The 26,284-nt window shown below is 38.7% G+C and overlaps 1 protein-coding gene across 1 annotated transcript; it reads right to left on the bottom strand.

Moving 5' to 3' along the window:
* Positions 1 to 598: 598 nt before the first annotated feature.
* Positions 599 to 25,014, bottom strand: LOC127967866 (uncharacterized). Its single transcript, XM_052568628.1, has 2 exons — positions 24,925 to 25,014; positions 599 to 2,186 (listed from the first exon to the last, which is right to left on the bottom strand). Exon 2 carries the CDS (start codon positions 2,182 to 2,184, stop codon positions 601 to 603), a length of 1,584 nt encoding a protein of 527 aa, XP_052424588.1. The 5' UTR covers positions 2,185 to 2,186; positions 24,925 to 25,014; the 3' UTR covers positions 599 to 600.
* Between the last annotated feature and the right edge of the window lie 1,270 nt (positions 25,015 to 26,284).

The raw sequence follows: 26,284 nt of genomic DNA, 5'->3' as shown, positions 1-26,284 counted from the left end.
GGCAAGAAAACAATTTTTTAATTCATTTTAGCAGCTTACAGAATCAGGACAGAAGCTTGAAGCAGGAAAAGCATGTGGTTTAAACTCTGATCACATTGACAGGCAGGAAGTGATCGCAACATTTTTACATTTGTAAAATCAAACAGTAATAAAAATAATCATCAAATGTGTCTGAAATATGTATATGTGCATTTTCTTTGTTTTTCCCCATGTTGGGTCTGATTAGAAATAGAGAAAGGGGGGAAATTCTATAAAATATATCACTGTAATTTTACTTTGTCAAACACTTTAACCATGAATTTTCGCCCAGTTATGTTTGAATCGCCATTACAGAAATTTATTTCCTACACTTTTTTTCTTTAGTTAAAATGCTGCACAGAATGGGATCAAGTTTTTTTTTCATTTGACCGTAATAAAATAAATAAGTCCCTCCTGTATGTGGGCAGAGGCTCGCTTTACTTAGCAGCTTGCATTACAGCTTAACTCCATCATCACACAAAAAGTCTCATGTAATGGATCTGAACTCTAAAACTAATATTATATTTAGATAAATGCGACCTTTCCAAATTGTGTAATTTCATGAAATTTGCTGATGCATCTTTAGCCAGAACCAACCAAACGATGCTTTCTGTCTAACACTGCTGTCTTTGCCATTAAGTTCTTCTTGTAGTCATCTAAGCTCTCCTCACAATTCTGGCCATAGTATGGCTTATTACACTCGCACACAGCCAGGAACATGTCTTTCATACCAACACAGCTGCCTCTCTTTTCTTTCTCACCACAGTCCAGCTTGGAGCAGGGATCTTTTGTCATGATTTCTTCATCACTTTTAATCAAAACTACAAACTTTCCTTTCAGAAGTGGAAACTTCTTACACTTCCCTCTATAAATGTACTTATCTGGACTTTCTTCGGGAGCAGCGTTGGCATCATAGTCTTCCTCTTGTTCTTTCTGTGCATCCTGGCTGTCGTGAGCGTCTCTTAAATAGGCGTGCACTGCTGTGTAAGTCTGAGATACTGGCTTACCTTCCACAAGTTCATTACATTCAGTGAGTTTCTTTGCTACTTTGTAACACAGGACATCCTCGTTAATACATCTACCAATGGCTTGTTTGACTAAAGCTGCCTTATCATGAGTCCCTTTCACCTGTCTGGCTACAGCCACAGTAACGATGCCTTCTTCCACCGGAGTAAATCCTGACAAGACGTGACTGTTCAGAAACTTAACTTTTTGATGTTGAGATTTCTTGCTTATGAAGGCAACAACCATCCAGTCGTACCTGTCATACGCCTTCACCAGGAATGACCAGACTTCTTTTGCTAGTTCTGAACGAGCTTTCTTTTGGTCAATGAGTTTTGTAATATCCTTTTTAACGTAGTCCATGCTTTTTTTAATGCACTGCATGTGGACTTGGAACATCACTGACGCTGCGTCATATGCAATTTTAGCCATCTCCTCAGCCTTAGCATCAGACTCTGTGTTCTTGAGTTTGTAGTAGAATTCATTCATCGTATTGGCTTTGTAGATGAGTTTATAAATCAACACGGTGTATTCTCTGATATTCTTTTCATGACAGTTAACATGTTCAGCCAGTAAATCTCCGAGAGGATGTGTGAAGCTCACTCCTTTCTTAATCAGCAAACTGTGTAATGTCTTAGTGGCAGACTCATACTTTTTATAGGCTTTCTCAAATTCCTTCTTAAGTCTCTCCATTTCTTCATCATCTTTGGCCTCCCTAAGACTCTTCAACAGAGTTGTGTAAGTTTTCCACGCTACGTCAATATCCAGCTCTGGCTTGTGGTAGACACCACTTGCCCAGCTGTTCCACTTCTGCTCTGCATGATATTGGTCAAGCTTAGCATTAAGTTTTTCAAATTCACCCATGAGAAGGTCCATATCACTGTATCCTTTTATTTCTGCTGCTGTAAATTTGACAAGGCCACTTATCAGTGGCCCATAAACTTCAATGATTTCCAGAAAAGGGCAGACTACTGAAGTAATAGTGTCGATTCTGCTAAGAGCAAACTTGCCCAGTGCAGTAAACCCTTCTTTGATTTTCTTTAAGTCCTCTGGAGACCTTTTCTGCAGCTGGTTCTGTCCGGCAGACGCAGGGCTGATCGCTGTGGAGATGAGGACGGCAGGCGACACCAACAGCAGGAATGTGAGGCCAACAGGAGACGCCATCACTGAAAACACACAACATGACAAACACAAGCAGGTTTAATATTATTATTAGTAATATACTCTAAAAGAAACAATTCACCCCAGCGGTGTTTTAATATTACTCCAGCCTTGCGATGGGTTAAATTAACACAATGTTTGAGTTGCAGAGATTATTATAGCAAGAATATGCAAGCCTTCGATGCATTGGTGGTTAGAGGAGAGCAGCTTTGTAAAGCCAAAGGGGCCAAAAACATAATTTTTTTATTTGTCAACAACATGTTAAACACGTATTTCACACGAAAATCAACACATATTTAATGCATTAAATATGTCTCGTTTATGTGTCAAAAATCAGCACCTTCAATACGTGTATTCGATGTGTTAAATATGCATCAAATACATGTGAAATACATGTTAAATGCACGTGAAGCTTGAATGGGTCAATGTCATTGGCTTCTGAGGACTTGGATCAAACCACTTCTGTGAGCTTAGTGGGGTGTACCATTCATAGACTAGGCAACCAACATTTAACATGCTAAAGATCAGCTTATTCAGCCTATTTTTCAAACCACTGACTTAAGAAAAAAAGAAGGATATCATTTGAAAGCTTAGAGTCTGAGCTTTACTGCGCATGTAGCATTTTGATCAACTCCAAGACAGTGCTGAGGTATCTGCTGATAAATAATATAAAAAAAAATTGTGCCATGTACTCTTGTATGTCAAAAATATCATACAGCTCAGATACTCACGTGTCATATGTCATCTAAAAGGTCTTTTGTTTGGGGCTTTGAATAAACTGGAGAGAGTTTTGTACAAGAAATCAATCCTAGACCCATAAAATAATATATTGATGTCACTGTTTTACTTGTAACTTCATACAACATGATCAGTGGAAAATTATGCACAATTATTTAGAGCAGATTCTCTTGATTAAATAGAGCCAAAAACCATCTGTCAAATCTGTCATTATCTGTAAGAAAGATTTTCCTCATGACTATATAACGCACATAAAACTGCGCGGAGAGCATGTAGTTTAGCCAAAAAAATCGATGATAGCTGTAATGTAGCCTTTCCACTTATAACTTCATGAAACATGCATATATGATAGAAAACAACTTGTCACTAATTGCAGAAAATTCTCCAGATTAAAAAGAGTCTAAACTCACCAAAAACCATAATTAAGATCTAAACATATCTTTCATATAGCTATAACACTTAGAAAAAAATTATGGGGCGCCATTTGTAAAGCAGCTCACGCTGAAAATAACAGCAACATTTTGTCACATTTAACTTCAAACAATGTTTAAAAAACTAGTATGAATTTTTGATGGTCACCTTTTAGCACATTTACAACAATATTTGTCAACTTAGAGATATTTAAAATAGTTAAATCTAAATATTAAATGTTACACCTAAATGTTAAATGTTAAATCTACATTCTAAATGTTAAATCTAAATGGAAAATCTAAATGTTAAATCTAAATGCTAAATCTAAATGCTAAATCTAAATGTTAAATCTAAATGCTAAATCTTAATCTAAATGTTAAATCTAAAAGTGTTAAATCTAAATCTAAATGTAACAGAAGTGCCAAAATAAAAGCTCGAGGTGGTCAGTGTGCGTTATAGCATCGTGTCAAATAAGTAATGAATAAAAACCATCTCATCCGAGGAAATTGACTCTTGGACATGGATCAGCATGATAATACCTACCTAAAATAATAAACACGTTTGGAGAAACTGTATTTGAAGAGTAGGCTAGTTTCACTTTTATGAAAAGTGCGGGACCTATAATGACCTGTAGCCATAATAGCCAGAGGGGTCTCAGTTTGACTGAATGTTGTGTCTTTATGTGAACGGCCAGTTCACATATCATGTCTAGTTTTGGGCAGTCAAGTTCGTTATTTCATAACATCTATTGGAGATGGTGTTTTCTGCTGCGGGATGTCCACAGGCTGCGCTCTAGACTAACCCCACATCGTGACATGTTTCACTTTTTTTTTATAAAAATTTAAAAACCTCATTCTTTTTTTTTTTTTACATATATTAACACACATGATCAATAATGTCTTGGACAAACATCATCAACAAAGAACTTTTTAGATAACAGGAAAGAAAATACATCCTTACTTTAAATTGAGCTTGAAATGGAACATTTCACAACCACGACTTAGCACAAATGCAGTCGAGCCATGCTTTCTGCTACTGTTATTCTGTTAACTTCCTATTCTTCTTTTTAATGTTTAATGGCAATTGGCATCCAGCATAATTGGTGCATTACCCGCCAACCTGTTTTTCGGAGTGTGGATCAGACAACAGTTTCTATGACGATATTATCGATCAATCTTATTAGATTAACTTTGATGATCGTTCACTTTTATTTTATATACCCGTGAGTGCAGTACACCTGCAAAGCGTTAGCACTCATTAGCTTATCATTAGCATTTTCATTCGAACCTATCGCTGTTTTCTTTTTTTCCTCTCCTCTCTCTCGCTCCAGTTTTTCACAAGTTCATCAAACAACCGCAGTAAGAATATTGCAACAAGCTATTGTTAAATGTACAGTTTATCTATCTCTGTCGCTGATGAGGGATTCACATGTGATAAATGCGGGGAAATAGTTAGGCTGACAGAGAAGATTTCAGAATTGGAGACACGCATCCAAACTTTAATTGAGGACAGTAAGAATGTTAGGGCTCTAGATATGGCTTTGGATGCGTCTAGCTCAGGGATTTCTGTACAAAGATTTACAATTTAATTGAGGTTCAACAAATAAAAAACAGATGTAATATGGATAAACAAATGCTAAAGCTTGGCTTATTGAATATCAGATCCCTTTCTACGAAAACACTTTTTGTGAATAATATGGTAACTGATCATAATATAGATGTACTCTGTTTGACAGAAACCTGGCTAAAACCTGATTATTACATTATTTTAAATGAGTCCACCCCCCAAGATTACCGTTATAAACATGAGCCACGTCTAAAAGACAAAGGGGGAGGAGTTTCTTCAATATATAACAACGTTTTCAGGATTTCTCAGAGGGCAGGCTTCAAGTATAACTCATTTGAAGTAATGGTGCTTCATATAACATTATCCAGAGAAACAAATGTTAATGATAAATCCCCTGTTATGTTTGTACTGGCTACTGTATACAGGCCACCAGGCCACCATACAGACTTTATTAAAGAGTTTGGTGATTTTACATCCAAGTTAGTTCTGGCTGCAGATAAAGTTTTAATAGTTGGTGATTTTAATATCCATGTTGATAATGAAAAAGATGCATTGGGATCAGCATTTATAGACATTCTGAACTCTTGAGGTGTTAGACAACATGTTTCAGGACCTACTCATTGTCGAAATAATACTCTAGATTTAATACTGTCACATGCAATTGATGTTGAAGCCTCAGAGCAACTTGTGATGATGTAACAGAAACTATGAACTCTCTCTTTTTTAGCACTTTAAATAAAGTTGCTCCTTTACGCTTAAGGAAGGTTAAGGAAAACAGTTTGACACCATGGTATAATGAGCATACTCGCACCCTAAAGAGAGCAGCCCGAAAAATGGAGCGCAGCTGGAGGAAAACAAAACTAGAGGTATTTCGTATTGCTTGGCAGGAAAGTAACCTACCCTACAGAAAGGAATTAAAAACTGCTAGATCTGATTACTTTTCTTCTCTTTTAGAAGAAAACAAACATAACCCCAGGTATTTATTTAATACAGTGGCTAAATTAACGAAAAATAAAGCCTGAACAAATGTTGACATTTCCCAACTACACAGCAGTAATGACTTTATGAACTACTTTACTTCTAAAATCAATACTATTAGAGATAAAATAGCAAACATTCAGCCGTCAACTACAGTATCACATCAGACAGTGCACTATAGACCCCCTGAGGAACAGTTCCACTCATTCTCTACTGTAGGAGAGGAAAAATTGTATAAACTTCTTAAATCATCTAAATCAACAACATGTATGTTAGACCCTATACCATCTAAGCTCCTAAAAGAGGTGCTTCCAGAAGTCATAGATCCTCTTCTGACTATTACTAATTCCTCATTGTCATTAGGATATGTACCCAAAACCTTCAAACTGGCTGTTATTAAGCCTCTCATCAAAAAACCACAACTTCACCCCAAAGAACTAGTTAATTATAGACCAATCTCGAATTTCTGTCCAAGATACAATAAAGGTGGTATCCTCACAATTACATTCATTCTTAGAGAAAATGGTATATGTGAGGATTTCCAGTCAGGATTTAGACCGTATCATAGTACTGAGACTACTCTCCTTAGAGTTACAAATGATCTGCTCTTATCATCTGATCGTGGGTGTATCTCTCTATTAGTTTTATTGGATCTTAGTGCTGCGTTTGACAAATTTGACCACAACATTCTTTTGCATCGACTTGAAAACTTTGTTGGCATCAATAGAAGTGCATTAGCATGGTTTAAATCGTACTTATATGACCGCCATCAGTTCGTAGCAGTGAATTAAGATGTGTCATATTGATCACAAGTGCAGTATGGAGTACCTCAAGGCTCAGTACTAGGGCCGCTACTCTTCACGCTTTATATGTTACCCATGAGAGATATCATTAGGAAACATGGTGTTAGCCTTCACTGTTATGCTGATGATACTCAGCTCTATATATCATTGCAGCCCGGTGAAACGCACCAATTAGAAAAACTAATGGAAAGCATAGTCAATATAAAAAACTGGATGACGAGTAATTTCTTACTGCTAAATTCTGAAAATACAGAGGTGTTAATTATAGGACCTAAAAACTCTGCTTGTAATAACCTAGAACACTGTCTAAGACTTGATGGTTGCTCTGTCAATTCTTCGTCATCAGTTAGGAACCTAGGTGTGCTATTTGATCGCAATCTTTCCTTAGAAAGACACGTTTCTAGCATTTGTAAAACTGCATTTTTCCATCTCAAAAATAAATATAAATTACGGCCTATGCTCTCAATGTCAAATGCACAAATGTTAATCCATGCATTTATGACCTCAAGGTTAGATTATTGTAATGCTTTAATGGGTGGTTGTTCTGCACGCTTAGTAAACAAACTACAGCTAGTCCATAATGCAGCAGCAAGAGTTCTTACTAGAACCAGGAAGTATGACCATATTAGCCCGGTCCTGTCAACACTGCACTGGCTTCCTATCAAGGCAAGGCGAGGCAAGGCAAGTTTATTTATATAGCACATTTCGTACACAATGTTAATTCAAAGTGCTTTACATAAAAGAAAGTAAAATAATCATAAAGAAAAAAAAATAACAAAAATAAAACAAGCAATTTTAAAACTTTTTAAATGATTAAAACATTTAAAAACAGTTAGAAAATGATTTAAAAAAAAAAAGATAAAAGTGAAAATATAGTGCAATCTGTTCGGACATTGCACAGTGCTCATTCAATGAATGCACAGCTAAACAGATGGGTTTTGAGTCTAGATTTAAATGTGACTAGTGTTTTAGCACATCTGATCTCTTCTGGAAGCTGATTCCAACTGAGGGCAGCATAGTAACTAAAGGAGGACTCCCCTTGTTTTGTGTGAACCCTTGGTATTTCTAACTGACTTGATCCTAGTGATCTGAGTGGTCTGTTTGTATTCAGTGAACATATCTGCAATATATTTCGGTCCTAGGTCATTTAATGACTTATATACGAGTAAAAGTACTTTAAAATCAATCCTAAATGTAACTGGAAGCCAGTGTAAGGACCTGAGGACTGGTGTGATGTGCTCAGATTTTCTGGTTCTAGTCAAATGAGCTGCAGCTGTCTAATGGTCTTTTTGGGAAGGCCAGTGAGGAGCCCATTACAATAGTCCATCCTGCTGGTGATAAAGGCATGAACTAGTTTCTCCAAGTCTTGGCTGGAAACAAAACATCTAATTCTTGCAATGTTTTTTAAATGATAGTATGCTGATTTAGTTACTGCTTTGACATGACTAATGAAACCAAGGTCTGTCTCCAGAATAACACCAAGATTCCTGACTTGATTTTTAGTTGTTTGACCCCTAGAGTTAAGGTATGCATTCACCTTGAAAACTTCATCTTTGTTTCCAAATGCAATTACTTCAGTTTTTCCTTATTTAACTGAAGATAGTTCTGGCACATCCAACTATTATTTCATCAATACATTGGCAGAGGGAGTCAATGGGGCTGTAGTCATTTGGAGATAAGGCTAGGTAAATCTGGGTATCATCAGCATAGCTGTGGTAGGCAATTTGGTTCTTTCTCATTATTTGACTTAGTGGAAGCATATACAGGCTAAACAAGAGCGGTGCAAGAATTGAGCATTGTGGGACTCCGCATGTCATGGACATCCACTTAGACTTATGCTCTCCTATACTCACATAATAGCCTCTCCCTTCTAAGTGTGATCTGAACCATTTGAGTACCATCCCAGAAAGCCCGACCCAGTTTTCCAGTCTCTCTAGTAGTATGTTATGATCGACAGTGTCAAACGCAGCACTGAGATCTAGCAATACCAGCACCGATATTTTGCCAGAGTCACATTTTAAGCGAATATCATTTATTATCTTAATGAGTGCTGTCTCTGTGGTGTGATGCGGTCGGAAACCAGATTGGAAATTGTCCAGGTATCCATTTGAGTTTAAGTATTTGTTCAGCTGATTAAAAACTACCTTTTCTATAAGTTTGCCTATAAAAGGAAGATTAGATATTGGTCTAAAATTGCTCAAAATTGTGTTATCAAGATTTGTCTTTTTCAGGAGGGGCTTAACAACTGCAGTTTTTAGGGAGTTTGGAAATGTCCCAGAAAGAAGTGAGGCATTCACCACTTCTAAGAGATCTGCTTTTAAGCAGTCAAGCACACTTTTGAAAAAAGATGTGGGAAGTGTGTCAAGACAACAGGTTGATGATTTTAGTTGCTGCACTATTAAACATTGTTTAGATTTTAAAATATTGCTTATTACTTATAAAGCCCTGAATGGTTTTGCACCTCAATATTTGAATGAGCTCCTTTTACATTATAATCCTCTACGTACACTACGTTTTCAAAACTCAGGCAATTTGATAATACCTAGAATATCAAAATCAACTGCGGGCGGCAGATCCTTTTCCTATTTGGCGCCTAAACTCTGGAATAACCTACCTAACATTGTTTGAGAGGCAGACACACTCTTGCAGTTTAAATCTAGATTAAAGACCCATCTCTTTAACCTGGCTTACACATAACATACTAATATGCTTTTAATATCCAAATCCGTTAAAGTATTTTTAGGCTGCATTAATTAGGTAAACCAGAACCGGAAACACTTCCCATAACACACGATGTACTTGCTACATCATTAGAAGAATGGCATCTATGCTAATATTTGTCTGTTTCTTTCTTATTCCGAGGTCACCGTAGCCACCAGATCCAGTCTGTATCCAGATCAGAGGGTCACTGCAGTCACCCGGATCCAGTACGTATCCAGACCAGATGGTGGATCAGCATCTAGAAAGGACCTCTACATCCCTGAAAGACAGCGGAGACCAGGACAACTAGAGCCCAGATACAGATCCCCTGTAAAGACCTTGTCTCAGAGGAGCACCAGGACAAGACCACAGGAAACAGATGATTCTTCTGCACAATCTGACTTTGCTGCAGTCTGGAATTGAACTACTGGTTTCGTCTGGTCAGAGGAGAACTGACCCCAACTGAGCCTGGTTTCTCCCAAGGTTTTTTTCTCCATTCTGTCACCGATGGAGTTTCGGTTCCTTGCCGCTGTCGCCTCTGGCTTGCTTAGTTGGGGTCACTTCATCTACAGTGATATCATTGACTTGATTGCAAATAAATGCACAGACACTATTTAACTGAACAGAGATGACATCACTGAATTCAATGATGAACTGCCTTTAACTATCATTTTGCATTATTGAGACACTGTTTTCCTAATGAATGTTGTTCAGTTGCTTTGATGCAATGCATTTTGTTTATAGCGCTATATAAATAAAGGTGACTTGACCTGACAAACTAATTCACCCCATTCCCTCCTACTCCCCAAGCATGTAAATCCACAGACTTCACCATTATTCTACTCTATAATAATACTAAAAATAACAATAATAACAATGACAATAACAACAATAATAATTATAACCTTCCTCAATACTCCTATGACACTTCACACACTATTATAAACCCCTGTGTCCCTTAAGAAACCCATTAGAATTCTGGTCTGTGCCCTATGTTGAGTGCTCAATAGCCCTTTCAATGTCATGTCCTGAACCTCTATCTCTCTCAACTTATTCTTCATCAGCTTTCTCTGAAAATCATACCTGCTGCACCTCAAGACCACATGCTCCACTGACTCCTCTTCCTGGCACACCTCACACAATACAGGATCATGTTTCCCTATTAACTTGAGTGTTTTGTTTAATAAACAATGTCCCAATCTTAACCTAGAAATGACTGTTCTTTTTCAGGAACCCGAGCTGTGTTGAGTGCTTTGGGGAAAGTCCCTGACGAGACCGACTCTGAATATCATATGCAATCTTTCCAACGGAAGGGCGTGACGTTACGGGTGGGTGACTTAGCGACCAGGAAGCTATAAAAGCATGTGTCGTGCAGCTGGCTTCAGCTTTGCGTCTGTCAGCAAGTGATCTGTGTGTGCATGCCAATGTGGACGCTTCGATCCCGGAGGGCTCTCTTCGAGGAGGGAGCCTTCACCAGCATTCCCCGCGGTGCTTGCCCTGCTTCTGCCGAGGCAGAACGGCTACTTCACTCGTGGGGTTCGTAGGTGGATCTGTCAGAGGGAATGGAGACGGGTCAGTCCTTATCTCCTTCCTCATCTGCCAGATCCGGCGCCCAAACCCTGGGTTCGGAAGCATGCTAGTCAGTTTCTTCCCCCCAGTGTGAGGGATCAGCTCTTCACCTCTCTTCCTCCGAGGAGTTCGATGTGGAGACTGTTGCTGGGGATTCGCCACCCCTGTCGCCCCAGTATGAGGAGCTTTTGGAGGTAGTTTCGCGCGCAGTAGATAAATAAAAAATAGAATGGCCTGCTGAAAAACAATCTGAGCCGCAGAGAAGCAAACTAGATAAACGCTTTCTGCGGCCGAGGCAACCACCTCCACGTCGGAGCCTTCCATATTCTCCTGATCTCCACGATGAAATTTCGAGATCTTGGAACCACCCATAGTCAACCCGCCTCTTTGGCCCCGATTGACTATATTATGGCAACGTGATGGGGCTGGGAGAGCGGGTATATAGAGCGATACCACGGGTCGAACAGGCGCTTGCGGGCTATCTGTCGCCGGGCTCGGCATCGTCTCTAAAGGCTCCGACATTTCCCACTAAGCCTCTTCGGGTTACATCATCGCTGGTGGGCAAAGGTTATGTGGCAGCAGGTCAGGCTGGGGCTTGCCTTCATACTATGGCAGTCCTACAAGCTTATCAAGCTGACCTACTCGGAGATATCGATGAGGGAGAGGGGATTATGTCTGAAGATTTCGAAGAGCTTAGAAAGACTGCTGATCTTTCCCTCTGCGCCACTAAAGAGACAACTCGCGCAATTGGGCGGTCTATGGCAGCTTTAGTGGCCGCGGAGAGGCATTTTGTGGCTGACCCTGTCAGAGATAAAAGAACGAGACAGGGTCTGCCTCCTGGATGCCCCACTTCAGCCTTCTGGCCTGTTTGGTGACACAGTCAATACTTTTGTCGACAGGTTCCAGGAGGCCCGTAAACAGGCGGCGGCGTTCCAGAATTTCCTCCCTCGTCGCTCTCAGGGAGCATCTGGGCGGGAGATGACCACGCCACATACCGGCTCCTCATACCGGGAAGCACAGAGACAGAGTGTCGCCGCTCGTGCTCCCCCACGACGGGACCGAGGGCCTCAGCGACGCTCTGAGTCAGGGACTTCCAGGGCTTAGCCCAATTTAAGAACAGTTATCGAAGCCCGGAAGTCCTCGACGTAAAGATCCTGATGCCAGGTTCCAGAGGGTAGCCCCTACTGGGGTAGAGCGCGGTCCACCTCATTAAACGCTGCCCACCTCACCTCAGTGCCCTCAGGAGGTCGGTCTGCCAACCCTGCCAGAGTTTCAGGGCGCAGCGGCCTCAAGCGAGCACTGCTCTCAGTTATTTCAGCATGGAAACTAATGCCAAATGTATCTCATTGGGTCCTGCGTACAATAGAAAAAGGCTACTGCATTCAGTTCGGTCATCCACCGCCAAAGTTCAACGGGGTTACACCGACAGTAGTCGGCCCCCGGCAGGCTCTGGTTATGGAACAAGAAGTGAATACCCTATTAAGGATGGAGGCAATTGAGGTGGTCCCTCCTCTAGACAAGGAATCTGGGCTTTACAGCCGGTATTTCATAGTTCCAAAGAAGGATGGGGGGTTGCGTCCGATCTTAGACTTATGTCACCTGAATCGCAGTTATGCCACTGAAGTTCAAAATGCTCACTGTCAAGCAGGTTGTAGCTCAAATCAGATCCGAGAACTGGTTTTGTCACAATAGATCTCAAAGACGCATCCTTCCACAACACAGGAATTTTCTGAGGTTCGCTTTCGGGGGCAAAGCTTATCAATATCGAGTACTTCCCTTCGGCCTCGCACTCTCACCCCGCACGTTCACGAAATGTGTAGATGCGGCTCTTGTATCCCTCCGTATGCAGGGCATCCGCATTCTAAATTATATCGACGATTGGTTGATTCTAGCTCAATCAGAGCAGATGGCGGTTCGACATCGAGATGTCGTTCTCGCACACATGGGGGAGCGTGGCTTGAGACTAAACACCAAGAAAAGTGTACTTTCTCCAGTTCAGAGAACCACCTATCTAGGCATGGTGTGGGATTCGACCACGATGCAGGCACGTTTGTCTCCTACTCAGATCAAGTTGATCCTCACATCGGTCGAGAGAGTCAAAGAAGGCCAGTCACTCACTGTTAAACAATTCCAGAGATTGTTAGTGCTGATGGCAGCTGCGTGCAACGCGATACCTTTTGGCCTGCTGAACATGAGACCCCTACAGTGGTGGCTCAAGTCCAAGGGTTATTCCCCGAGGGGAAATCCACTTCCAGTTATCAAGGTCACGCGGCGATGCCTTCGTGCCTTAGACATGTGGAAGAAACCTTGGTTTTTGAATCAGGGCCCGCTGCTGGGAGCTCTTTGTCGCCGTCTAACGCTAGCGACAGATGCGTCTCTCACCGGTTGGGGTGCGGTCGTGAGTGGCCAACCTGCCCGCGGTCTGTTGAGTAGTCGCCATCTGACATTGCACATCAATTGGCTAGAGATGCTAGCAGTCTATCGAGCATTGAAATATTTCCTCCCAGACCTGAGAGGTCACCATGTGTTGGTGCGCACCGACAACACATCAGTGGTCTCTTATATCAATCACCAGGGGGGTCTGCGTTCACGCCCCTTGTACAAGCTGACACACCAGATCCTTCTCTGGTCCCAGGGCAAACTAAAAAGCGCTATATAAATAAACTTGAATTAAATATTCTTGTAACTGACTGTAGGACTTCAAACAGTAGGCAGACATCAAAAACGCCCCTTTTACCGCCGCTGCGGCGTCTGTAAAGTGCATTGGCAGTTTTTGACCGCTGAGTGTAGCTTTAACTACAAGTTATCAAACAAGCGCATGAAAGCACATTTTCGCAAATAGACATCAGTTTTGCCTCCTGATGTGTTACATTTGATGGCTTCAGTCAGGGAAAATGAAAGAAAAACACTATAGTTTCAATATTTCATATATTTAATATTTAATATTCAGAAATGAAAGTTTGGTAATTAGGAAGTAATGTGCATTTCTTAGAATGAATTCAAGCAGGATAAATGTCAAGCTGTCCCTGAGCCTGTGCTTATATTTTCTCTAAAATACATGGTATTATACCATATTTTAGATTTGACACATTTTAAAAGGTGTGCAGTATTATTTATATTATATGAATAATGTGCTATATTATTCAAAAGAAATTGTGGTTTACTTTGCATCGGAGCATTAAAAGTAGTAGCCTATTTTAGGGGGTAGGCTACATGGATTAATATGCAAAATGTCAATATTTTCATATGTTATGCCTATATTTTCATTTATATTTTAAAATTCCTTTTATAAAACAACATGCATTTTTGTTATTCATTACATGTCCTTTAGTTTGACAGATAACTTCCTGGGAAAAAGACATTTGTCTGTAACCTGCAAAATTTAGCTAAATCTTTGAAACTCTAAAGAATGGCTGCATTAATGGGGCGGCAGTGGTTCATGTAGGTTGTCTACAAACCGGAAGGTTGGTGGTTCAATCCCCGGCTCCACCTGACCAAGTGTGGAGGTGTCCTTGAGCAAGACACCTAACCCCAGCTGCTCCCGATGAGCTGGATGGCGCCTTGAATGGCAGACACCGCGGTCGGTGTGTGAATGAGTGAGTGAATGGGTGAATGTGAGGCAAATTGTAAAGCACTTTGGATGGCCATGTGGTCTGTTGAAAGCGCTATATAAATGCAGTCCATTTACCATTAATAAAACGTCCTCACGATTAAACTCAAGTTCACTCATTATAATCAACAAAATGCACACGATGTAAAAAAATAGCTTTATTAATTGATAACTTAAGTGATTTTAAAGGGAGTCCTCTTTTACTCACTTTTAGGGCTGGGCGATAGCATATGGCTAAAAATCCCAGATTATAAAATGAATATTCAAAGTGACAAAGACATTTTTCAAAACAAGTTTTAATATAGTTTTTTATCATTCATTTACCAGTCAAAATTATACCTGAGACAAGATGATAAAAAATATAAAAAACAGTATGTTATTACCTTTATTTTATTTGTTAATACTAGCCCATCATGTATCTAACCATCCACTCTGTGTTAAGAGCTGTTCAGATTAAAACTGGCAGCTCCGCAGTCAGTCAGTGTCATGGACGGAGGACAGAGCAAAGTCTATATTCCATCTCATTATGCCTATGGTTTAGTTTTTTGGTTTTTTGTTCTTATGTAACTTATTTGTAAATAGAGCAGTCACTGTCTGTGTCTACACCGGACACTGTTGCCACTGTTGTCGGGTGAAACATCTCTCTCACTCTCAGCAGAGTCTGTGAGCTGTAACAACTTCCCCTCCATGCTCAGAGCATTTAATAATCACTCCAATCCGTGCGCACTGATACCAGAAACACGCTTCGCCTTCACTCTGTGGATTAAGTAATTCAGTATGTTTGAAATATGTTCAAAGTTTCAAAGTGGCTTAGGCTATTGTGTGTAAACGTTGTAAGCATTAAATCTTTAATCCTTAGACTGTGGACAGGCAAAATAATCAAATCAAGTATCAAGAAGTATCAAGGCATTCACTGTCTCTATCATCTTTCCCTGAATCCCCCTCTCACTCTGCACATTGAGTTTCTCTGCAATATCAAATAAGCACTTTCAATAATCTATATTAATTATGCAGCCATCAGTTGTATGTCTCAATGATCACAGTCCTACTACTGATGACCTTATAAATCATAAAAGCACATATTTTTCTAAGAGTATAGCAAGCATGTTTAGTTTTGCTTATAACTTAAACTTTAGCTGAAGGTTCCTGCTCGGACTCAAAAGCTGAACTGTCCTCCCTCTCTTGTTCAAAGCAGGAGCACTAACAGCACTAGTGCTACTGTTGCTTCCTTCATCACCTTCAAAATAAACACGCATTGTACACTATCCATATGGTAGTCTAGAAATAGAAAATCAGTTTCTGGTCAATTTTGGCACGGTTTCGGTATAGTTGTATATGCTATGTTTATGGAAAAACTGTACTTTAAAAAAAATATATATTATCATATTATTAAGAATATTCTAAATACCAGTAAGGAGTAAAGATACAAATAAAATAAACTGGCTTTAAGGTTTTTTTGGTAGGTCTTGCATTAGTTTTTAGGTACAGAAATTAAAGTAATCAAATGTAAAACAGCATTGCATTTTGGAATTATAAATTAAAGATTATTCTTTATTTAAGTAAAAAAAAAAGCTTTTTAATCAAGAGCAGGGAGTGATTTCTCGGTTGTTGCTGTTCGATTAATATAAAGACTGTCACTTTAAGAGAATGCACTGATCCAGTGTTCGTATTAGTATTGAAGAGTGAATGATTTGTAGAGGGGTTTTGTCATCGCTGTTGTTGTAATGTCTGGGAATCCAGAATGCGCATGCATCAACAGAAACATATATTATCTGAAACCTGTTTGTTTTACGTGTCATTTATTGAAAACATATTACAGATGCTTTGTCAGATTTAAGTTGAACAGCGGTCCCAGCGCGTGTCGAACCGTGTGTGCTAAGATGAACAGTTCGGGTTTTTCAGTGAACCATAGTAAATATAAATGTAATTCTGACCGACCTGCTCCCTTACTGGCGAAAATGGCTGGGATTTTGAAGCAACTTGCTGCGTCTGTGGCCAGGGCTTTCCTCCTTTCCCTCTCTGGGGAATTTTCTAAGATAAAGCCTGCCTCTGGATATAGCCAATTATGCAGTGCTTCGCTGATTTTTGGTCATGTGGTGGGTTCATAATATCACTCCGCGATTGCCTGATTCATAGATTCATAAGACCGTCAATTAATTCGCAGTTACATAACAGCCAATTGCACGTCAGCCTGATCGACTGCACAGTGGCAGCCGGCAGGCCAGAATGACCGTCAGGCCACCGGGAAATGTCCCGGTGCTCCCGATGGTCAGTCTGCCCCTGACTGTAAGATTACATTTGTTTGAATGCATTATTGCAAAAGTGATTGTGTGTGAATGTGCTTTATCTGTTTAAATCATGCTTTAACCTGAAAATAATCAGTAAAAGAAACAGACAAACTCCTTGAGAACTAGCCTGTAACATCCAGCTCGACTAATATAACCTTCTGATCAAGCCATAGCTAAATATGTTTAACGTGAATTCTTGCTGAATATGCAGTTATATTAGGGCTGTTGGCATGAATTGTACTCGTGATGGAGTGCTCTTGGTGAAACCACGGTGCTCAGACTCTTAAAAAGATCAGCTCCTTGCTCCAGTCAGAATTACCCCGCTCCGCTTATACTCTGCTCGGCAGCACATCTCTGTGTCAGACGCGCGGGGAGGGTTGAGCCACTCAGAAGTGCGTGAGCCGGAGTGGAGCATTGGTGGATGCTAAATAGAAAACCAATTTTCCTTCAAACAAACTGATGTAAATTACAAATTTGAGTTAATCGATAAAATTGATTTTTCTCCAAGCCCTACTTGCTTTCATATAATATAATATAAAAAAAATTGCAGCTGCATTTAAATGCAGGTGTGTAAAATATGCGCAAGGTTTGCGCGGCGCATGTGATGCTGGATGTGCAGCATTTATTCTTAATTGTTTTATCTTCATTAAAAATATGATTTGTTTTTTTGGGTAATTGCATGTAAAAAATAACTTGTGTTGTAATGCATATGCAAAATGTGAATTAATATTCATATTCAAGTGTTTGGGCAAAAAATATTAATGCGCAATAATGATAGGGAGGCGCAGTCTCATCACTTTGATGACTTTTAATTTTTTCCTGGTAATGCAGTTATATGCAGTTATTTTACATGAAATTGTGGTGTCCCACATACATTAAAAATATAAATACAGAAAACTTGAAAAACGAATACATTGTGTAATCTGTGAATGTTGCATTTCTCTCGTCGGAGAGAGACAGCACTGTGAATTTCATCTTGCAGCCGACAAGAAAACATTTGTTTATTAATAAATAATTAAAATGTCTAATTTTTCACAATTATTAGGATACTTCTGCATGTGCTTTGCGGGGAACTTAATGCATGTGCTTGAGCGCGTAATATACTAAGACTTGATTATGTTAATTTAATAAAAATGTCTGATTAGTTGAATAATGACAAATAAACGACCAGAAATAGAAAAAATTTACGTGGGGGCAGACCACAACGATTCCTAAACCTGCTCAGCAAGTTTGAAACCCTCATAAGGCACTGTCCATATGAATGAGCAAGAGATTCACACATTTATCTCTACCCCCACAATCCATACATAACCTCCCCCCAAAAACCCAACCCCCTCCAGCTGAACTGAACTCGGCCTGTTTTTTTGGCTGAAGGAACAATGTGTTTTCATGTTACTGAGTTGCAACATTCCTGCACTCACAGCAGCCTTATTCTTGTTATTCATTAGTTTCTTGCAGCCCATATTATTATTTTCACAAGACCATAAAGATAATAACAAATTATCAATTGATAATTAATCATAATTTTATGAAATCCATTGTTATTTGTGATCGTGGGTGTTTGCGGAAGGCTTTAAGACCAAGCAGAATCCTCTGCAGCTGCTCCGCCTCACAGCGCGCGGGTCTCCGCTAACTAACGCAGCTTTACCGTCTGCGGTTTGACTTTACTAAATCAGATTGAGGCGAATACAACTTATTGATCATGAGGCCAACATGTAGCAAGGCAGGAAAACATTAAGTCTGTCTGAAGGAAGACGTATTTCATTGAGCTAATGCTGTTAAATAGATAGAGAGAGAGAGACAGAGAGAGAGAACTAGTCTAGGGCTATTCTTAAACTTGGAGCTCATTATATTGAAGTACAAATCCAAACACCAGAAACGTTATGCATTTTGAAAATATAGAAACATTATGAAAAGTATGCATTTTATTTATTCACATGCTGTATGGTTGAAATTACATTTCATTTTATTTCACAACTTTGTTCCATTGTTTAAAAAAATGCTTTATTAGCTAACGTTTCATAGACCTTCAGTTGTTATGCTCTAAAATCCAATGTCATTTGTAATTTCACAGTATTTTCACCTCCTAAATCACTAACCTTTAAAGTCATAATTCTATAATGGTCAAATTTACTCAGGCCGATGGCATATTTTAATGACATTATTTTATTATTATTATGACCCTACATAAACAGGTGAAGCAAAACAAATATTTGGATCAAACCTTATTTTTCCCCTTATTTTCTTAAAGAATAAACACTTATGATAACATATAAAAAATTCATAGAAATAATTTAAGCAATTAAAACCTTTTTTTAACTTGAATTGAAATACTATTAAACTAACTTTAAAGTCTCAAGGAGTTTATAAGTTAAAAAGGGTAAAATTTCACAGTGCATGTCCTAAATGAACTTGTGTTAACAATATAAATTTTTTTTTTTATGAACAATTCCCGTATAAAATGGGGCAGCAACATTTATATCAAAAATTTTTACATTGTCCACAGCTGAGCAATGTGGGAGGCGGATCTGCGCCAGAGCACGTGAAGTGAATGTGATGCAATGAAAATAAAAAATAAAAAATAATAATAACCTGGATAGCCTAGATTATGCCCAGGCTCTGTTCCTAAGTATATAAGAATTATAATTAATGTTAACCCAAATTTTAACGGATGAAAACCAATTTTCATTTGCTGCATGTTTTTTTTTAAACTCTAAAAAATAAATAAAGTTTGGGAGAGGAAAATATATATAAGCCATGTATATAAATTAATTTATCAAAACAAAACAATAATTAAAAATATATAATAATAATGGATAAATATAATTGCAGTATGTTATAATATAGGCTTAGCTATAAACAAATAATAATAATAATAATTTAAAGCGAAACATAAGGTAAGGTTGGGCTTTCTCATTCTCTCACCCAGGAGAAATCCAAACGTTTCCATATTCTTGATGTTGCCCATTTGATGCTTAACTATTATTCATGAGGTAACATAGGCTTTGTAGTTCATGCGTGTTTCATTATTGATGAAAAAAATCATAATTAGCAATATGCCAAAGTGAACAGCTGCTGTTTCCAGTGAATATGTGCATGAGGCACCAGCGCGATCTAACAGCTGAAACAGAAAATACTACATTTTTGGTAACACATGAGGCATTATTAAAAAATGCAAAGTGTTAGCAGTTTGAAAAATCAAGAATAATAACTGAGTTAATAATAATTATTGCTAAATGGTGGAACCAAGAACATAGCTTTTTATCCGTGTATATATTTATATATATATATATATATATATATATATATAGGTCTTAGATTTATTTACTGTTTAATAAAAATAGCATGCATATGATCCTTTGTGTAAAGGTCTTCTTTTAATTTTTGATGAGTACACTGTAGCCTAAAGCCGCGTTTCCACCGCAGGAACTTTACCCAGGAACTAGGGACTTTGGGCTGGTACTTGGTGTGTTTCCACCGCAGGAACCAGGAACTAAATAAAGTTCTGGGTAAAAAAATGCCCCTCAGAAAGTCCCTGCTGGAGATGTAGTACTTTTTCAAAGTTCTGGAACTTTCGGGGGCGGGGCTTGGAGCACTAAACATCCTGATTGGTTGAGTTCATGCAGCATTGGTTGAGTTCAACCACCATTTATTCAGATCAACGTTTTCAAAATATTACTGTTATTGTGTCATGAAATGTAACTTTAAAAGTATTTCAGGCGAGAATGTAGTTGTTTAAAACTCAAATCTGTGGTTTATTTATAAAGACAGCACCTATTTAAAAATCAGTTTCGCCGATCTCTGAGACGGTGAGCTCCACTCGATCAGCGGAAGCTCAGTCCTCATGTATCCGCTGAGAAGCAGCTTCACCTCGGATAGACCTTCTGATGTGTGCCGCTGGCTCTGATGTCTCTTTAGTGGCTAAACATAACATATAATTCAGCTGCGGGGTAAATCTAACAGGTTTTCTTTGGTCTGTATTCAATTTATCTATACTTTCAAATGAAAATAAAAAAGGCAAATTTGTATAATATTTCATTTCATTGTAATGGCTGCATATACACATATCCCTGAACTAAGTACATTTCTGTAGCTGTTATTATGCTTAAATGAAAACCAAAGGCGGCAGTGGTATTTGATATACTATTTCGTTTTATTGTAAATATACAGTAGGGAAAATTGCAGTAGCCATGACGAGCAGACTGAAGTTATCAAGTACGCTGCTGTTTATAGATTTACCGGACTCCTCAAGCAGATAGCGTGTGTGAGCTCGTTATCTGCTCACGCTCCCTTGGGTATGGGCACTGACGCCGAGGCTTGTCCGTGACTTCAGCAGGTATGCCTGTTACTTTCACGGTTGTATTTGACAGATTTCACAAAGGCTTCAGCTACTCCTAATCGTCGGCCGGTACCAGTCTCAGCTGTTCTTTTTGATGTCGCTCCGCGACCTGATGCTTGCTTGAGGGGGCAGCTGCGCTGGATGACGGGGACAATTTAAACACTTACCGTGAAAACACTTAACATGGCTTAATGTACTAAGACAGTGATATTAACAGACCAAACTCACTAAAAATCATACTAATAAAGTATACTATCTATAAAAACAAAAAATAAGATGAGCCCTGAATATGAATGCAACTTGTTTAATAACACGTTAAGCCTTTCCCTCCCATAAAAAAACATTATAAGAAAACGCTTAATGTGGCTTAATGTACTAAGACAGTGATTTTTAAAAACCAAACTCACTAAACATTATACTAATAAAGTATACGATGTAAAAAAAAACAAAAAAACAAAAAAAAAACAGATGAGCCCTGAATATGAATGCAAGTTGTTTATTAATACGTTAAGGCTTATGATGATTTTCTATGGGAGGAAAAGGCTTAACGTGTTATTAAACACGTTGAATTCATATTCAGGGATCATCTGATTTTTTGTAGATAGTATACTTTATTAATATGATTAATTGACTGTTAATATCACTGTATTAGTACATTAAACCACGTTAAGCGTTTTTCACGTTAAGCGTTTTAGAATGTCCCAAAGACCTCAAATTAGATGTATTGCCGCATCACAGGAACCTTTTTGCAGCAAATTTTGTATATCGGCTCATCTATATTGGCTGGCTCACCCTTTTCATTGGGTTGAAAGCCAAAATGTTCCCAAGTTGGCGACGTGACATTAGGTTTTGGGACGAGATTGAGTGCCTCCCATCGTTTCAGCCGGCCTATTCAAAACAAACGAAGCACCATAAAGCTATTAATTACAGTTATGAAAATTACAGTCATAACCATATTGTATCATTAATTTATTTAACATTGAATGCACAGTGACAAATTGAAAAAACAAGAAGGCCACACCCTCATAAAAAAAAAAAAAAAAAAAATGAACACTGCGGTTGCCGCGGTTTCTGCGGTTGCTATCTTTCCTCTGCGGTTTGCTTGTCAATAGTGCCGTATAACTATATTGCAGTTATCGTGACAGCCCTACATTCTGTCACAGATGGAGTTTTGGTTCCTTTGGTCCGCTGTCGCCTCTGGCTTGTTTAGTTGGGGTCACTTCATTTACAGGGATATTGTTGACTTGATTGCAAATGATTGCTCAGATACTATTTAAACTGAACTGAGATGATGACATCAATGAATCCAATGATGAACTCCCTTTAACTGTCATTTTGCATTATTGATGCACTGTTTTCCTAAATAATGTTGTTCAGTTGCTCTGACACAATCTTTTTTTTTAAAGCTCTATATAAATAAAACTTGTCATCAAGTCATCCTCCCCCCCATACCTGGACCCCTTCCAGTTTGCACACCGGTCCAACCGTTTGACCGATGATCCCATCGCCACTGCCATCCACTCAGCACTCACACATTTAGAGAAAAAAGACTCATACGTCAGAATGCTGTTCATAGATTTCAGTTCAGCATTCAATACAATCATCCCTCAACAGCTCTTTCACAAACTGGTCCAGCTGGGGCTCAACACTTCGCTATGCAACTGGCTGTTGGACTTTCTGACTGGAAGACCTCAGGCAGTACGGGTCGGCAACAACACATCCAGCACCATCACACTGAACACTGGAGCCCCCCAAGGATGTGTGCTGAGTCCCCTCCTCTTCACTCTGCTGACCCACTGCTGCACACCGATGCACACCCACTACTGCACATTCAACATAAAACGCACTCACACATGTATGAAAAATAAAAGAACAAGAAAAAAATGAAAAGAAAAAGGATATCGCTAAGTTACGCCTCCATCAGATGACAGGTGTTACAGTGCGCGTCACGAGCCATCACGAGAGAGCACCAGAATTCAAATAAACAATCTTTACACCTATCTTTCACTTTTTTTAGTGGATTATCTCATTCTGTTTGTGACACTGTATGCTACAAAACCATGCTGTTTTTACTACCAAGACACAGTTTTCTGAGCACAAGTTATTCCATAATGGATGCTTTCTTTTTAAAGTCCACGATCAGCTATTTAGATTTACTCACATTCATAGAGAGACAATTGTCCTGGTATCATGATGTACATCTCTCTAACTCATCCAAGTATGCGGTCTCATTATTGTTGTGAATGAGGCCCAGAACCACAGTGTCATCAGCAAATTTGATAATGGATGTGGAGCTGTGCGAAGACACGCAGTCATGTGTGTAGAGAGAGAAGAGCAGGGGACTCAGGACACAGCCCTGTGGGACTCCTACGTTCAGGGTGATGGAGCTGGAGGTGTACTGGCCTAGTTTCACCACTTGAGGTCTGCCGGTCAGGAAATCAAGGATCCAGTCGCAGAGTGAAGAATTCAGTCCGAGGTCAATGAGTTTGGAAGCTAGCTTTATGGGGACTATAGTATTAAAAGCTGAGCTATAGTCAATAAATAGCAGCCTTACATAGTTCCTGTTATTGCTGTCAATGTGTGTGAGAGAAGAGTGCAGGATGTGAGAGATGGCTTCATCTGTGGATCTATTGGGGTGATAGGCAAACTGAAGAGGGTCCAAAGTATCCAGAATGGAAAAGCAAATGTAGTTTTTAACCAGTCCCTCAAAGACCGAGAATATTTCCAGATTAACTTAAATCAACTGAAATTCTGTAAAATACACCACACAACTGTGTCTACATGCTACCTCCTTTATTTTGAGTGCAGTTACTAAAACATCATCTTTCATGTATACAATATTTTCCACATTGAAAAATGTAATGTAAAAACAAACATTTAAAACTTATTCAATCTCTGAGAACACATTTGAGCATCCAGAGTACCGTATTTTCCGGACTATAAGTCACACTTTTTTTCATAGTTTGGCTGGTCCTGCGACTTATAGTCAGGTGCGACTTATTTATCAAAATTAATTTGACATGAACCGTCAGAAATTAACTAAGAGAAATTAAATTAAATTAACCAATAGAAAACATTACCGTCTCCAGCCACGAGAGGGCGCTCTATGCTGCTCAGTTCTCCTGTAGTCTACACTGAAGACATAGAGTGCCCTCTCGTGGCTGTAGATGGTAATGTTTTCTCTTGGTTCTAAATAAATGTGACTAATAGCCCAGTGTGACTTATATGTTTTTTTCCTCATCATGACATATTTTTGGAAGTTACTTATAGACAGAAAAATACGGTATTTATATTCAGTAGCTTTACAAATAAAATAAATAACCTATGCAACACTCTTTTAGATGACTTATATCATATCCCTGTATGTTGGGTTGCATAAAATAAATTGATATATAGATCAATAATGACTTTATAGTTAAAATAGAACTTATACAAAACTTTATTTTACTGAAAAAAAAAAGGATATAACTGAGACTTACCCAGTAAAAACTACCCAACAAATACTATTTGACAATATTTGGTTGGGTCTTTTTTTTTAGTTCATGGTTCAGCGAAATAAATGATTACTTTGACTTCTTACTTCTCTAATTGTCAGTTTTGTTACCTAGGTGCACTACTGTTTAAGATAGTTAGACTGGCATCTAGTTAAATCAGTTATCTGTTCTGGTATAAAAAAAAATGATTGCACCTTAGTAAACAGTGTCTTTCAGAATACTGTAAACTAGTAAAACCTGGACAGACCTGAAGCTGGAGAACTGGAGACTCGAGGGAAAGTCTGCTTGATGTCAGGTCGGTCAGCAGCTGGTTGTGATGTTGGTTGATGAGTCTCAGAAGAAGGTTCTGATCTCTGATCTTCGCAGCACAGGATCAGTGATTTTATAGGAAACTCGATGGCCACACCTCTCAACAACTGGCTCACTCTTCATTATTGGGTTGGTGGAGAAAATGAGCTTCACTATCAGAAATAAAATATGGAAAACAGCTACAGTTATGGGTTATTTGCTTCGTTTCTAGCTAACAGATGGCATTGTTCTGGTCTGCTTGCGTTTGTTGGTCAGATTAACACGTCTGTGCGGATTTGGGCCACCACTGTTTTTACACAGAATAAATAGGATCTATCACTAATTGCACTTAGTGTAAATAGTATCTGGCATGGGAAATACTGCCGTTTTCATTTAGTTTAAAAAGAATCCATGTGTAGTATAAATAGCACCTAATGTGAGTGAATAATGATGTTAATAATAATCTAAAGATGTTCTGCCTGTTGGCAAACTGTCCTTAAATAACTGCTTTCAAAAAAGAGAACACTCTGTATTGTAAGTTGTATAATACTGAAGCACCACCAACTGCTCAATTTTTACTTTTCAGCTGTAAGAGCTTCCTTGGTCAAGAAAATTTAAAAGAGTGTTTGAGAAATGATAACTGAATGTTCAGAGAATGCAAATTGCAGGATGTGTGTAGTCTAAGTATACGACCATGGGCAGCCTCAAACAAATGAACACATTCTCTTACACTCTCACATCCACTGCCAGATGTAGCTTAAGATACAACCCCATTTCACTTAAAATGCTGAATGTCAAAAAAATTACAGTACTTAATCCTACAACCTTATTCCCTACGGCCAAAGATAGAGAACAAGATTTTTTTGCAGCAGCAGCTGCTGCAAAAACTAAAAATTGGTTATCCTATTCTAGACCTGAAATGTCTCTTGCATGAACAGCTACACAAAGAGAGTCTTGTTCTGGTATCTTGCATCTAGTCATAGCCAACACAGCATCATCTTTTATAGCTAGCTTTGGCCAAATGTAATAGAAGAAAAACAATGCCATAAGAAATAGTATTTCTTCAGAATATTTAAAAATGTGTAATGCATGGTTAAAAAAATATGTAAGGCTACTTGTATAAACTGCATTTTAAGACAAAAAATATAAGTCATGTAGGCTGTACGTCACATTTAATTATTATTATTCAGAAATAATGAGACTAATATACTGGAAAATAAAGCAATCTGTTTACAAACACAGCTATAAGCTATTTTAGTTCTCTCCACAACACATCCTCTAAAGTTAACCGTATTTAGACTATATAAACGTCAATCTTA

The sequence above is a fragment of the Carassius gibelio genome, chromosome A4 (assembly GCF_023724105.1).
Source record: "Carassius gibelio isolate Cgi1373 ecotype wild population from Czech Republic chromosome A4, carGib1.2-hapl.c, whole genome shotgun sequence".
In the NCBI taxonomy this organism is placed as follows: Eukaryota; Metazoa; Chordata; class Actinopteri; order Cypriniformes; family Cyprinidae; genus Carassius; species Carassius gibelio.
This window is presented reverse-complemented; position numbering and strand designations above follow the sequence as displayed.